The sequence below is a fragment of the Hesperophylax consimilis genome, chromosome 9 (assembly GCF_061612785.1).
Source record: "Hesperophylax consimilis isolate HC1 chromosome 9, BYU_Hcon_1.0, whole genome shotgun sequence".
Classification (NCBI taxonomy): domain Eukaryota; kingdom Metazoa; phylum Arthropoda; class Insecta; order Trichoptera; family Limnephilidae; genus Hesperophylax; species Hesperophylax consimilis.
In genome coordinates, this window is record NC_142844.1 from 26,477,910 (window position 1) to 26,493,789 (window position 15,880).

General features: G+C 36.1%; 1 protein-coding gene across 3 annotated transcripts in view; it reads left to right on the forward strand.

Moving 5' to 3' along the window:
* dpp (decapentaplegic morphogen) overlaps positions 1 to 8,204 on the forward strand; it is a 34,119-nt gene extending 25,915 nt beyond the window's left edge. The window contains exons 2-3 of one of the 3 annotated variants that reach the window (XM_089635831.1): positions 1,967 to 2,282; positions 3,920 to 8,204. In XM_089635831.1, the coding sequence (XP_089491957.1) occupies positions 1,967 to 2,282; positions 3,920 to 4,782 (1,179 nt within the window). In that variant the 3' untranslated portion in view covers positions 4,783 to 8,204. The remainder of the gene's footprint in view (positions 1 to 1,966; positions 2,283 to 3,919) is intronic. The other 2 variants (XM_089635832.1, XM_089635833.1) reach the window with 2 other exon arrangements.
* Positions 8,205 to 15,880: the final 7,676 nt, after the last annotated feature.

Genomic DNA, 15,880 nt, shown 5'->3' on the forward strand with positions numbered 1-15,880 from the left:
TGGATTTTTCGACCGCATTTTGACAGGATTTCTGAATGAAGAATATGTAACAGACTTGTTTCTAAAATACCAGATATTCTTAATATTCTTAACCAGACCACAAAGTAAATATAAAACATTTACGATAGAAACATTCAACATCAGTCTAGCATTTTTCAAACTTCTCTCTTGTATTTTTCGTCTGTTTAACGAAAATTGGGCCGATTCCGTTCCGAGGTTGCACGTAATGTTGTATATCTTAAAGGAAATGTGAGAAACAATATATTAAGGAATTTAAAGAAATAAAAAGAAACGAAAGGAAAGAAGTGATAGAAATAATAAAAAAAAATTAGAGAAATGAAAGAAAGAAATTAAAATAAACGAGAAGAAAAGAGAAAAATACCGGCGTTTGTTATATTGAAGAAGTTATATGTCTTCAGTGGATAAAGCCTTTGTTGGCTATCCACGTGTGAATTTGGTGTTGAACATTTATATTCAATGTGTATTTTTTGCTTTCACTCTGTTAATTGTTCAAAATGAACAATAAATAAATAAAAAGTTTCGATAGATTTACGAGGGTGGTCTGAAAAGTTTCCGACCTAACAATGAAACAAGAGTTTTTTTCAAGTTTTATTATTTATTTTTCTACATAGTCTCTTTGTAACTTTACACACTTCTCCCAGCGATGTTCCCATCTCTTTAACCCATCCAAATAGTAATCGGCGTTTTTCTCTGCAAAATAATTGTTCACAAAGGTGATTGCCTCCTCATTCGACGAAAATCTCAGTCTTCCGAGCGCAGTTTTTAGATTAGGGAACAAAAAGAAGTCGCTTGGGGCTAGATCTGGTGAGTAAGGCAGATGGTCAAGCAGTTCAAACCGTAATTCGTGGATTTTTGCCATGGCAACCGCTGAGGTGTGAGACGGCGCGTTGTCTTGGTGAAACAGGATTTTCTTTTTCTGCAAATGTTGCCGTTTTTTGGCAATTTCTGCCTTCAGCTTGTCGAGTAATGATGCGTATTATGCTCCTGTAATAGTTTTTCTCCCTTTGCAGTCCACTGTTTTCGGATTTATTGCGCCTAAACTGCGCCAACAGAGCGCTGGAAATGTTCATTCGAACACGTCTTTGGTCTAACGTGAGCAAATGCTGCACCCAACGCGCGGACAGCTTTCTCATGTCTAAATCTTGATTTAATATGTGACTCACACGTTCTTTGGACATTTTTATAAACTCTGATATCTCTCTCACTTTAATTCGGCGGTCGTCTAACACTATTTTGTAAAGTTTAGCAATGTTATCGTCAGTAGTTGCAGTTTTTGGATGTCCCGAACGTTCATTGTCTTCCAAGCTCTTACAGCCATGTTTAAATTCAGCTGCCCAAAATTTCACTCTGGTAAATGATTGTGCAGAGTCCCCATACACAAAGTCCAACTCATATTTGATTTGCATAGGCGTATTGCCTTTCAAAAACAAAAATTTAATAACAGCTCGATACTCAATTTTTTCCATTTTCACAAAAATACACACATCGACTCACTCTAACGACTGTCCGAAATAGCCGAAACTTTGGTGAGTAATTGTCAAAAGATGCACAGCTACATTCATTAGCTTTTATTGATGAGTACCGCCATCTTTGCGTCGAGGTCGGAAACTTTTCAGACCAACCTCGTATTTGAAGATAATTTTGAGTGAAGTTCCTCATTCTGGATATTCTTGCTTGAACCTATAATTTCTTGATTTCATTGGCCTATCGAAAGGGTTGTGTGAATATTGTGTGTAAATCAGTTTTCTTTGAAATCAGGATATATCAGCCTTAATGTAGTATTTATTTAATAATTATAATAATACTACATAACATAATGGGTTATTTTGTATCTATGATTTATGTTGCTCTTCAATTAGAAGTGGATGTAAGTATTAGCATAGTATAGTATTTTAACGTAGGAATGTAAGTGCGCGCGGCAACAGTCACTTATAATGTAAAATAGTCTCCCTCCTTTTGCAGAGTGGTGAGGAGCATGCAGTGGTGGCGCGCGGCGCTAGCGGCGCTCGCGCTCTGCGGGGCTGCGGGGGCCGGGGCCGGAGCGGGCGGCCCGGGGGGCCCGCTGGCCGAGCTGCTGGCGCGCGCTGCGGCCCGCCGGCCCGGGGAGCGCCCGCCGCGCCGCCCGCTCGTGCCAGAGGCCATGCGCGCGCTCTACACGCAGCTCAGTGCCTCCGACCCGCTGCTGCCGGACGCCTTCCTCGCGGGACGCACTCCGCTGCACAAGCACACGGCCAACACCGTCCGGGGCTTCACACACGAAGGTGACTATTGCAGCAATCATATTATATATACGTCAATTCATTCAATTTCATCCCTATAATCCGTTTCGTCCTTTCCATCCATATCATCGATATCATCAGTTTCGTCAGTTTCATCCGTTTCATCTTTTTCATTCATATCAACCTTTTCATCTATTTCATCCATGTCTTCCACTTTTCATCCGCTTCATTCGTTTCATCATTTTCATCAATTTCGTCCGTCTCTGCCTTTTTATACATTTAACCCGTTTCATCATTTTCATCCATTTAATCCACTTGTACCCTTTCATGCATTCCATCCTTTTCATCCATCATACATTTCATAAATTTCTCCGTTTCATAAGTTTCAACCGTTTCATCCTTTTCATCTATTTCATCATTGTCTTCCATTTCATACGTTTTACCCTTGGCATATATTTCATCCGTTTCATTCCATTCCTCATTTTCATCCATTTCACCCTTTGCATTTATCTCATACGTTTCATTCGATGCATCATTTTCATCCATTTCACCCTTTGCATCTATCTCATACGTTTCATTCGATTAATAATTATAATGTTTATGATAAAATGTGTCTTGAAAAAAAAACAACAAATTAAAATCTATGATTGCCGTATGTCCTTTAACGGTATTATTCAAAAACATGTTATTTTAAAGAACAAAATAACAATTATGTATCTCAAACCTAAAATAAATAGATATAACGTGACATAACTATAAGATATAACGTGACGTAACTTGCCATAACCGGACATAACCTGACATAACCTGACATGACCTGAGAAAACCTAACGTTTCCCGTTGGGGGACCACTAGCAAGATGTATTAAATATTCGTTCAACAACATCACTCTACTCTACTTCATAATTTAATTATTTGTATCAAATATAAACGCATGTTGAGAACATTTTGTTAATTGATTGATGACCTTATTGATTTCTTCAATCAATGTGTATTATTTTTATTATATCACTCTGTTAAAAGTTCCAAACAATATATTTATATTTTTTTAATCACTAGCTGCCTACAGAATCGTTTATTAAAAACATTTTAAGAAAGCCTACTATCTATGTATTGATATAAATTAGGTAGTATATATCAATTTTTAACATTAATTTTTTACACTAATTTTCTTTATTTCTGAATATTTTTTCTTAAGACGGGTTTCAGAATCTGAATTGTAAAATAAAGTTAAAATTCAAGTTCTATGAAAGTCTTTTTCAACTTCTATTATCATCCGAGTTCTGAGAAATAATCGGCTCTTGATGAAATAATAACAGAATTTGAATAGAACATTCATAGAACTTGAATTAACTTTGAAATTCGAATTTGTTTCAAATTGAAAAAAATAAATAGAATAATTAGGTTATAAGTTATAACGCAAAAACAAATGTTCACATCATGCATAAATAATAAATATAAAAAGTTAGTAAATTATATAAATTGAAAAACAAACAAAAACCCACATTAAAAGTAGATAATAAGTATATTTATATATGCTCCTTTCTTTATAATCAATGATATTTTTCTGAGGTTATTTTTTTAGGTTAAACCCAAACATAAAATCGCATATCCACAGTTCTCAAGTCATTATTTGAAATTCCTTATGTCATTCAACTAATAAAACTCTTTTTTTTTAGCGAGCGACATCGATAAGAAGTTCAAGGAAGAAGATCGGTTCCGGTTGGCATTCAACGTCACCGTCCCCGAGGGAGAATCCCTCACGAAGGCTGAAATAGTGTTAGCTAGAGACAGTATAAACTTTATTCCGGGCAGCGAAACGTCCGAACATAGACACCAAGTGCTAGTGTACGATATAGTGAAGCCGGGACGCAAAGGGCGCAGTCCGCCACAGCTGCGGCTCGCAGACTCTAAGTGGGTGAAGTTGTCCCAAGCGGGGGACGTGCGGCTGGACGTCACGACAGCCGTGGACCGCTGGCTGTGGCGGCCGCACGAGAACCACGGGCTGCTCGTGCACGTGCAGGCCGCGCCGCATCTGCGGCAGCACCGCCACGTGCGGTTGCGGCGAGCGGCTGGTGAGCGGCGCAGCGCGTGGCGAGTGCGGCAGCCCACGCTGTTAGCCTTCACGGACGATGGCCGCGCGCGCCTGCAACCGGCCGACGCACCGCTGGTTCCCGCACGTAACCGCCGTGCGGAGCGACGCGGCCACCGCCGCAAGGACCACCGCGAGACGTGTCAGCGCCGCCCGCTCTACGTGGACTTCGGAGACGTGGGTTGGGCAGACTGGATCGTAGCCCCCAACGGCTACGAGGCCTTCTACTGCCACGGGGACTGTCCGTTCCCCCTGGCGGACCACCTCAACTCCACCAACCACGCCATCGTGCAAACGCTGGTGAACTCCGTGAACCCGGCCGCCGTGCCCAAAGCGTGCTGCGTGCCCACGTCGCTGTCCAGCATATCCATGCTGTACCTGGACGAGGAGAACAAAGTGGTGCTGAAGAACTACCAGGAGATGGCCGTGGTGGGCTGCGGCTGCCGGTGATGGCTGCTGGCCGCGAGGCGCCACGAGGAATCGCTGTGATTTTACGAAGACTTAGTTATATTTATTCTCGACATGTGGCATTTTAAAACTACTTTAAACTTGTTTTTTTTACATATTGTAATCGCGACTCCGGCCCGCTCTGCCGGTGACGTGAAGTTTGTCGTTAATAAGCCCATTTACTGTCGGCTCTGCATACTGCGGAAGATCTCCGTCCAGTGTTCGCCGCGCAGTGCTCTGTACTCCTACCGTGCAAGCAATTTCAGGAGAGACACTTTTCACACAACTAAAAGTGTTATCGATCTTATAGTGAAATGTATTACAAAACATTTTTATAAATTAGATTAAAAAAATGTAAGTTTATCGGAAAAACCAAATAGGCCGCCAATCTAAATTTAAAATGTTTTTTTTCATAATTAATTAAGATTCAAAAAGCAGTATCCAGCATTGACCCTGCACAATCTAACCATCCGACCACTAAAGCTATCTGCTGACTTGTTACTAACATGGGAGAAGTATCGGCAGTCGATAGCTATCTGACAGTAGAATGAAATCATTGTGAACGTCTCCATAAATATAAAAGCTTGTATCAGATTTCCCTTTACTTGCATTGACACATGCAAAACAAGCGAGGTAACTAATTCATTATTAGAATCAAATTATTGCCTTCCAAATAAAATTGTAATTATAAACCGGAAAAATACATTTCACAGCTGTTAAGATTTTTCTAAAATCAACTTATCAACTAAAATATTATGTAATGAATTAAAAATATATTTTTAGGCCAACGACAACGGCGCTACAGAAGTAATTAAAACATCATCATTATATCTTCAGTTTCAAAGATATTCATTTTATGTCAATGTGATCAAAAAAATTTTTAAAGTCTAATTTAATTCAATAAATTTCGTGTCATCACTGTATTTAATCATCTTTTTAAAACTTTATATAAATATTTTGATGTACTATCACTTTAATCAAGACATTATTTTCCCCAAATTATTATATAGACTATATTTAATAACTATTTATGTAACAGTTCACTTTTATGGCCAATAAATAAAATAATTTATATATCCAACATAAATGTCTCATTCTGTGTGTTGTTTTTAAGATATGTCGTGTTTGTAATGTAAAAAATCTCTTTGGCAAAATGCAAAAAACGTATTATGTGTACAATTTAGTAAGAAACTGTATCAACCATTGTATTTGCTCAAAAATGTTCGTATAAATGTGTATTTGAATAGAAAATAAGTCGACGGAGAGCATGTGTACGTGTAGATAAAGATTTACATCTTTGAACTGAATGTAAAATGTGCCCTAAACTAACAAACGCATTTGCTTCGAAACATGATTATAATTATTAAGTTTTAAACACGTTTAAACCGTTTTTAAGGTTAGGGTACAATGATAAAAGAGCTCTATTTAGTTTATACAATTTCAGTTGATTTATTGGATGTTATTTCTTTAACACAGTGTTTATGTTTTAAAATTAATCGATGTTTGGTGCCGAAATTATCGTTATGCCATACAATATATCTTTTTAATTAAACCTGATCCAATGTTGAATATGACTACATCAGCCTTAAACCTAACTTAAATACTTGACGTAATAAACGATGGAACGTCAATAAAACTTATTACATAATATCATTGATGTCTACAACTATAAAGAAACCGTGAATCCATACCTAAATTACAACCTTATTAAAGGTTTTAAATTAAATGCGAATGCATTTATTTCAAATTCTTCAATTTTATTCAAATGTGTTTAGCATACTTTAGAATTGAGGCTGATTTAGATTTACGCCGGGTTGTTTGTTTAACAGAATTTGAAAAATTCATCAAATTTCAAAGTTTTTTTATAAGTTCTGTGGAGTTTCTATTCAATTTCTATTATTATAGTATTATTGGCCAGATGATTCACAAAACTGAAATCATAACAGAACTTGAATATAACCTTCACAGACCTTGAAAATCAACTTTGTAAATCAACCTGATTTCCGATGTTTCAAAGCGTAAAAAGTAAAAAAAATGTATGTTTTGCAATAAATTCTTTTAAATCCGATTTTATAATTCAATATTTTGAAACGATTTATGTCGTATTTCAATATTTTTAAACTATTTATGTCGTATTTCAATATTTTGAAACGATTTGTTTCGTATTTCAATATTTTGAAACAATTTATGTCGTATTTCAATATTCTTAAAACTTTAAACGAATTACTTTATTTTTTCAATGCTGTTTGGAAATTAGTTTATTTTCAAATTCGTTGTGTTGAAACGAATTATATAATAATGCAATGTTTTTAAGAGTTTTTCATAATTCGATGTTTTAAAACGAATTTTGTAATAAATCGATTGTTTTTAAAGGATTAATGATATGTCTCGATGTTTTAAAAAGAAAAATGATGTTTAACCGCCATAGAATTCTCAGCTATATTGGGGGAGGTAGTGAGTACACAGGTACATAGACAGTAGATGACCTAACTTCTCGCTGGCCTAGCGAGCGAATGCTGACTGTTGGTCACAGGAGCCGGTATAACGTGTTTCACTAACTATAAATGTTAGGAAAATGTATTATACAAACAAAACTATGCAAACGCCATGTTTTGTGCTAGAAATGTTCATGTATTTATAAATTTTAAGCAACCATTCCGACGGCAAAACACTGACAATTCCTTGTCACATCTAGTAACGTCACATTCAACTAAATATCAATCCATCTGGCAATAATCAAACACAATAATAAGAGTGGTAAGATACCACTAAACCAGCCCGACCATCATTTTCCTCACTTTCCACAAACCCTTAAGCTTCACAACATTAGATATGTAACACAAATTAGAAATGCCATCATCGACTCCTGACAGTTGGAAGCGGTTGAGTTACGCTGTAGACGCCAGTGTTCTAAAAATACTATGTAATAATGTACCCTACATTGGATTGAATAAACATTGAATTGTTGCATCGTAGAGAATGTCTACAAGTTAATAAAATAGGCCGTTTGAAATTTCCGTCACGTAGTTTTCCTGTACGCAGGCAAATAACGTAGTGGCCACTGGGTGAGGATGTTACTAGACGCTGCCATAGAATTGCGTGTATTTGTTGGTTGTCCAGCCATCGCAGCTGATCGGAATGCCAAGTATTTATGTGTTAATATTAAAGATCGTTGCCAAGCCGACATGTAAAGTAGCCAATTACTATTTAGGTGTAAAGACAAGATGTGTAATATATTAGTACCTGGATATAAGGATATTTATTTTTTTAATGTTATACAATGTGCATATTGTACAAAATTTCATAAGTCATAGAATATCGGTTGCCACGGAAAATGTAAATAAATGTCAAATCGCCTAGTGAGTTGTACATAGATAGGTTACTCTTGTACATATTATATTGTTTACCCAAAATGTATGAAATAAGAATACAAATGATTTAAAAACAAACACATTTTTTGTTACTTCACACCATCCAAAATTGTTCAATACCGAATTACCTCATTTTATCCAATCTTTCCCAATAGAGGTCCAGTTATACGAAATTGTCAGAAATTATATTTTGTTTCGTTTCTGACATTCTTCACGGCTGTGGTGGTGGTTCAGTGGGTACGATCCTTGGCTATGAATCAAGAGGTTGGGGGTTAAGTTCCTACGTGCGCAAGTAAATTTTATTTGATTAAAAGGTGTTTATTTATTCACTTAAAATGTATTTGCGACACGTTCCAAAGTGAAAGATACTCTCAGAATCGCCAGATCACCAGATCTGAACAGCTAAGTACGCCCCCTCCTTCCTCTTTCAACTCCCCCTCACCACATTACTTTCAGCCTTACAACAAACCCTAATTGGGGATGCCATAGTCTCACTGGCTCCAGAAAGCTTGGGAGTAGTTGGCTTTCATGTGCAGTACAATTGATTAATTGTTTAATTACCTACGTGATAGATGTTTTTGAAAAACTCGGCAAAGATAAATGATTAAATTCACTGATTTTGTTAGAGCTAATTTTCATAATAATTAAAACATGTAGCAATAATAGATTCTTTTGAAATTGTATGCAAATAAAATATATCACGGAAGCTTGAAAATAGCTAATGTAAAACAAGATTGACTAAGAAAAGAAACAAAAAACATAATAATATTATTTTTATAAATTAGTTTCTTATTTCAAATTTTACTCTATTTACTCGTTTCTTTCTGAAAAATGGTAAACGGTTTTAAGGTGATGAGAAATAAAAATAATAAATTATGATGCACTTATGATGCAAGAAAATGTACGCCCAGAAGACAAATCTCATGGCTATAGAATCTATGAGTGGTTTGGCTGAATATAACATCTGTATTCAGGGCTACAATGTCAAGAGTTTAGGTGTCAAAGATGTTGTCATGACTCTGAGTGGAACATTAAAATAGGAAGGCGGTGTTAGTTTGCATTTTCATATTTTTACTGATAGCGTTACATACAAAGTCGGCCCATTGTATATCGTCACACGAAAGTAATTATGTTTTACCTACCATAAACAAAATCAGAATTGTTTTCAGAAAGAGAGAAACGAATCTTCGTAGAACTATGCAACCTAGAGGCGTCAATTACTCTACTGGGACGGTATTAAAAGCAGAACTTGGGCATTACGAAAATTTTCCAATTCGAATTTTGACTTTATCGCAAATATTTTCAGCTTATAAACCTTATTTTTATAATACTCTTTAGAATATAACGATGGTATAGCGCACACGTGTTGAGTGCAGTCAGTCGTAAGTAAAAAAAAAAATTTGTAAAGCATTTATCGAGATTACTTACATTGTAAATAAATGTTTCGACGGGAATTTACATGACTTATTTCATCTAGGATGGATTAAAATGGATACTTCTATTAATTTTATAGTTTTAACACATGTGTGGGCTAGGCCAGGTGTGGCGAACCTAGGGCACGCGTGCCCGAGGTGGCACGTTTGATCATTTGGATGGCACACTAACGATTTCCAAGTTCAATTTTTTTTTTTTAATTTTTAAGTTTAAAATCTTTTTTATTGCACTCACTGAAAGAGAAATAGATCTTTCCAAAATTGTATCAGTTACGACGGATGGCGCTCGCAGTATGACTGGAGAGGAAAATGGTTTTGTCAATTTATTTACTGAACGTGTTGGACATTCCGTTCTGGGTTTTCATTGCATTATACACCAGCAAGTTTTATGCGCAAAGCACGGATTTAAGTCACTGGAAGACGTTATGATTCTTGTAACTAAATTGATCATTTTGATATCTGCACGCGGATTAAACAAACGAAATTTTTTAGAATTGTTAAATGAAGTAAACTCAGTATATAAGGGCTTACTTATGTACAACAATGTACGATGGTTAAGTCGTGGAAAAGTTCTTCAAAGATTCGTTGAGTGTTTGGAAGAAGTTGGGCTTTTTTTAATAAATGAGAATCTCATTGAAAAATATAATGAGTTACTAGACCTCGAATGGCTTTCAAAATTAATGTTTTTTACTGATTTGTGCTTACATTTAAATGTATTAAATTGCAAGGCGTTAACAAAACAATTATTGTTATGTTTGATTTAATCAAAGCATTTCAAGCTAAATTACAATTTTTTGATTGTGACGTTGTATCTAACACCTTCAAATATTTCCCAAATACAAAAAAACTTTTTGCAGAAGAAAAGCCAGATCAAATCAAATTAACACAAGAATTTTCTGTAGTTATTCAATCGATAATCAACGAGTTTTCTTCAAGATTCAAACAATTCAGGAGATTTGAAAAGATATCAAAATTTATTTTATATCCAGATACACTATAAGCAGATTACCTCAATTTGGAGATTTTCGAGTGGCTAAATCTAGAAGATTTTGAAATGCAATTTATCGAATTCCAATCGAGTTCGCTATGGAAACAAAAATTTGTTGATTTGAGAAATGATTTAGAAATAATTGAAAGCGATCGATTAACGAACATAAATAATAAAAATGCAGAAGAAGAAATAATGAGAACTTGGAAAGCCATTCCAGAAAACTTTAGCGATTTAAAAAAACTAGCGAGAGCAATATTATCAATTTTCTCTTCTACATATGCTTGTGAGTCATTATTTTCAATTTTTAAGTCATTTTTTAAGCTTATGAATAAAATTTAAAAAAAAACTTTTTTTATTTTATCTATTTGGTTAATTTTTTTTACAGCTTGGGCACGCCACACAATCTAGAAATAATATTTGAGGATTTTTGGCTCGCGGGCCCAAAAAGGTTCGCCACACCTGGGCTAGGCCAACGGTAAGACATAACTATTTGAAATATGAAAAATATGCAAAATTGTTTGTTATATCTTTTCAATTATCCGATTAGAATAATGATATGTAAAACATGCGAAGCAAGATAGTAGATATACCTAACTGATTGTAACCATTTACTTTGTAAAAGTATCTGAAATATGTTCAAAGGCAAAGGGAAAGATAAATCAAGAGGTAGGATATTGTTTAATCTACAAAGGAAGGTACAAGCATTAAGACCATTAAGACGCAAAATCAAGATCTCTATAAACAGCTCAATACAGTAATAATCTCTAACTGCCTCGTAGTAATCCTATACCATCCGGTTACCCGGGCAGCAGACAAGTTGACGGGTAAATATTTTACAGAGCTGCACCTGTTACGATTCCCGCTGAATGTTATCCGTTCTGAACGGCCGGCGGCCCCGGTGGACACTGTGCCCTGGACACTGGACTCCTCGCGGGTTCACAATAATGCCGTTCTTGACCATTATTTATATAAGAAAATAATCAGGTTTAGCGAGTTTCGTCCCGAACGCAAATACCGATCTGACTCGAGACGTTGAAGTGAATGGGTATAAAGATGTGACAATTTTTGGGCAGAGATTGGACACTGTCATACATACCAACTCCCTGTTCGTGGGCATTGTCAATGTAGGAAGAAAGGAGAGAGAATAAAATGTGTTCCTTCCATTGAAGTAGTTAACTAACTTATTCACAGGATTATCTATACTGGCTGACTGGCTCTACGTGTTAGCTTTCATAAATACCCAATTTACTAACTGTTTAGATGACCGGTCAGATCGATGACTTTGAAGAGATTAGTCATTATTTGAGATGAAGTATACATTTAGTGGAAAGCTTATGTTGATCGATGGATGACATAGCTCAATACTGATTAGGTTGACATGTTTTTTTTCAGAATTTAACGAATTAAAACCATTTTTTACGTGATTACCCATTTCTACACATTATTCCGATTTAAAATCTGATGATAGAAAGAGAGAGGGAGAGAGAGAGAGAGAGAGAGAGAGAGAGAGAAATTTTAAATTCAGCAATTTTATTTATATGAAACGAATTGACTGCACAAAGCTGAATGGTGCGTTTGGTTTCAAGTGCATAACATGGTTGCGTTCCTTGGAAGCCAGTGGGAGATGAAGGTAACCACATATTTGCAGAAGAAGGCAATGACAGGAATCCATTGAAGCCACCTCCTGCATTATTCATGCTGCCGCACACACACCTGGTCACGCCGTCCAGAAATATTGTTCTTTGATTTTTCCATTGAAGACAACATCTAGATACGTGCAATAATTAATTTCACTGATAGAGGAAACTGGTGGGAGATGACCGTACCTACTTATATGCAGAGGAAGGATAAGGCAAAATACATATTATCCTCTGAAGTTTTCACTAAAAATAACGTCATGGTACGCTCAATAATAAAAACTGTAACTTAAGTACGATGATACGTTTCAAACAGCCGACATTGTCGCTAAAGGAAAGAGAATCTCTCACTCTCATAAGTTTACAGATGCATAAGAAGATAACGGAAAACTGAGCACATCTTTTTATGTTCGCCATCTTTTGTGCCGACTAGTAACCATTTTCAATGTTGTTGTTTTTGGTTTGACTGAGGAATGAACCTTCCTCTCCAGGGATTGCAGTTAACAACGCTAACAACTGAGCCGTATCCCAATTGGGTAGAACCGATATTTATTTCGTGTATTATCTACTGTAATGTGATCCAATTTCATAGAAATGGGTAGTCCGCTTGATTGCTAGAATGCATTGTCATCGACAACGAGGCTATCAGCAAGTTTCAGCTCGATCGCATGTCGAGAAGTGATTAACTTCCGCTTCCAAGATTCCATTTCATTCTAGAAAGCAAAATCTAAATTCAAATAGATCTATTTTAAATTAAAGGTTAATGCAAGTTAGTTCCGTAAATGTAGTTGCGTGTTGTCACTGGAGGAACTGGAAGGAGATAAAGGTACTCGCATATTTGCAGGGAAGGCAATGGAAGGAATCCATTGAAGACTGGTCCTGCATTATTCATCTGGCCAACACACACCTGGCCTCGCGGTCCAGGAGATGGTCACGGGAATGAGGATTGATACCTCTGGACCACTTTTTACCCGGAGGCAGGACCAAATCCCAAACCGGTTCAACAAATCACTTTTGGTCGCCGTTTAGTGATGGCTGCAAATAATCTTCGTTAAGGGACGACATGCTCCGTCCGGAATACAATCTCTCACTATTCTATCAGCGTATTTGCAGCGTACGGACAAAAAGCAAGATAAATTGGAATGGCGTAGGTACCTCAAACAGGAACGTGGTTTTGAAGAAAACCAAATCAATGGATAAGATTGAATGAGGGGACTGCTATAAAAATACGCCATTTCATTTATTTTTTTCATCTGGCAGCTGTTTTATTTCAAATACAGGATTTTCCAATAAGAGGTGTTATTTTGATATTCAATCGTAAAAGATCAATGGTTTCGTTGCTTGTGTGGCACGTAGCGCCGTTTTGTTGAAAGTAAACGTTGTCCAAATCAATAACATCTAATTCCGGCCATAAAAAATCTTTAATCATCTCTCGATAGCAAAATCCATTCACCGTAACTGTTGCTCCAGCCTCATTTTCAAAAAAGTAAGGCTTAATGACTCCGCCAGACCATAAACCGCACCAAACAGTCACACGTTGAGAATAGAGAGGCTTTTCAACAATAACTCTTGGGTTTTCCGAGCCCCAGATGCGACAATTTTGCTTGTTGTCGAAGCCACAGAGGTGGAAATGGGTCTCATCACTCAAGATGATTTGCATTTGATTCACTCAAGTGAATTTTAATAATTTCAATGCGTTGTTGAAGTGTGAATCGTTCCATTTTTATCAATTGCGTAGTTTTTACTTGTCAAATGTCAAAAATGACAGCTTAAAAAGTAACATCTACCAAAATAGCGGGCTATTCAAAATAACACCTCTTATTGAAAAATCCTGTAGTTAGACAATGTCCTCTGAGCGATGGTTGAAATTCATGTCGCATGAAAAAATCGTTGAGTGAATGTATTATTTACAGAGAGTTCAGGCATTAAATTTTTCTTATCAATATGCTAATTTATAAAAAGCTTAATACATCATCTATTTTTATTATTAAAATAAGTAAATACTTCATCATCATTCATGATTCATCACCGCCCTTTTCTCTAGAGAGGTTCCTCTTCTTTGTACTGGGTCTCCGGACACCAAGTTGAGCAATCAGCTCGGCACAAACTTGGCACCAGTATCGCCACAATATTAACTTACTATCCTGTTTAGGGGTAAACAGCATCCTTGGAAGGGTCTGTCCATACTCGAGCTGCATGAAGGATGGCAGTGTTCTTAATTATGGCAAACCTAGCCTAACATGTAACATTTCTAAGATATACCTATGTTATAACAAGTATTAGTCATCGAATCACAATGTGAGATGGTCTACAAGTGTGTTATTTTTATTCCTGATTATAAAATGATACCTTTATTTGTGTACGTATATTAGATCAAGCACCTGTTCGAAATGAGCTGCAGATACAAGTTTTTACAGCTTCTTGAAATGGAACTAAGTTTCCAAGAGCTTTGAAAGAGACAATTTATCGAGAATAATTCTTTGAGAAATAAATCAAGGGACTAAGTTATTTCTCATAACTCATTAAATTAGTATCCAATGAGAGGTCTCATTGTGAGGGTCGTGCCGTTTTCAGTCGTTCCCAAGGTTTTGTCCGGACAATAATGGGGCATCTTCATCCACACGTTTCTTTAAAATGGCATTCTTCGCTACCCAACAGGCCTTCCGGTGACAATTTTCGACTTCTTCCTGTGTTACCTGAAGGAAAATGTTTTTAAACTTCGGCCTAACACCTTGGATAAACTCAAGGATCGAATTCTGAAGGAAATCGCCGATGTAATTGTCGAGATGTGCCAAAATGTAGCCGAAAACTTCAAAGAAATCGCCTTAATCAATGTATTGCTGCTAGGGCCATCAACTTTCTGGTGTCATCTTCAGGAAACCTTGAAGCATAAAGCGGAATGATGTACATGAATAAAATTTACAGTAACCAAAATTTTAGAACGATCTTCTATACTGGCCTTAAAGATGAATCTCTGCATCATATCTTTATGAAATCTCTTTCAATATTGCAGATACCTTATGAGATACACAAAACATTTGCTTCAATAAACAATCTACTTTTCATTTAATTTAAGCGGCTATAAAAACTAGAAAGGCTTATTATTATAAAAAGGCTTTGTTTGTGAATCAACTGTCTCCAAGAAAATGTATTATCTGGCAAGTGCTTAATTGCCCGCAGCAATGGCTATGAACAAAATGTCATGCATATACATTATACATACAATATGTTAGAAGTTGATAGGTATAACAAGGTTGCGGATTTGTTACAAGGCTGTTACAAAAAACCTAGTCTTAACAACAAATCTTAACAAAACTATAGGAATGTGGATCCTAGCCTTTTTATCAATAATAAAAATAACAAAACCAAATGTTATATCGACAACATCTGGCCCCGTTGTTTTTTATGCAACAAAACAAACCGATTCAATCACGATAATAGTACTAATTTCTATTTTAAATTCCATACATTACAAACAAATATGTTTAATACATGTAAAATTATTATAAAGATTTACTAAATTTAAAAGATAAAAAATTGCATGGAGTAATGGAAATCAGGTTGGCGAGGCGAGACTCTTTCAAAAATCAATCGGATTTCCCTTTTGCATCTTAATGATGCAAAACATTTTCCGAAGACATTTGGTTCATCAAATTTTTACACGTTCGG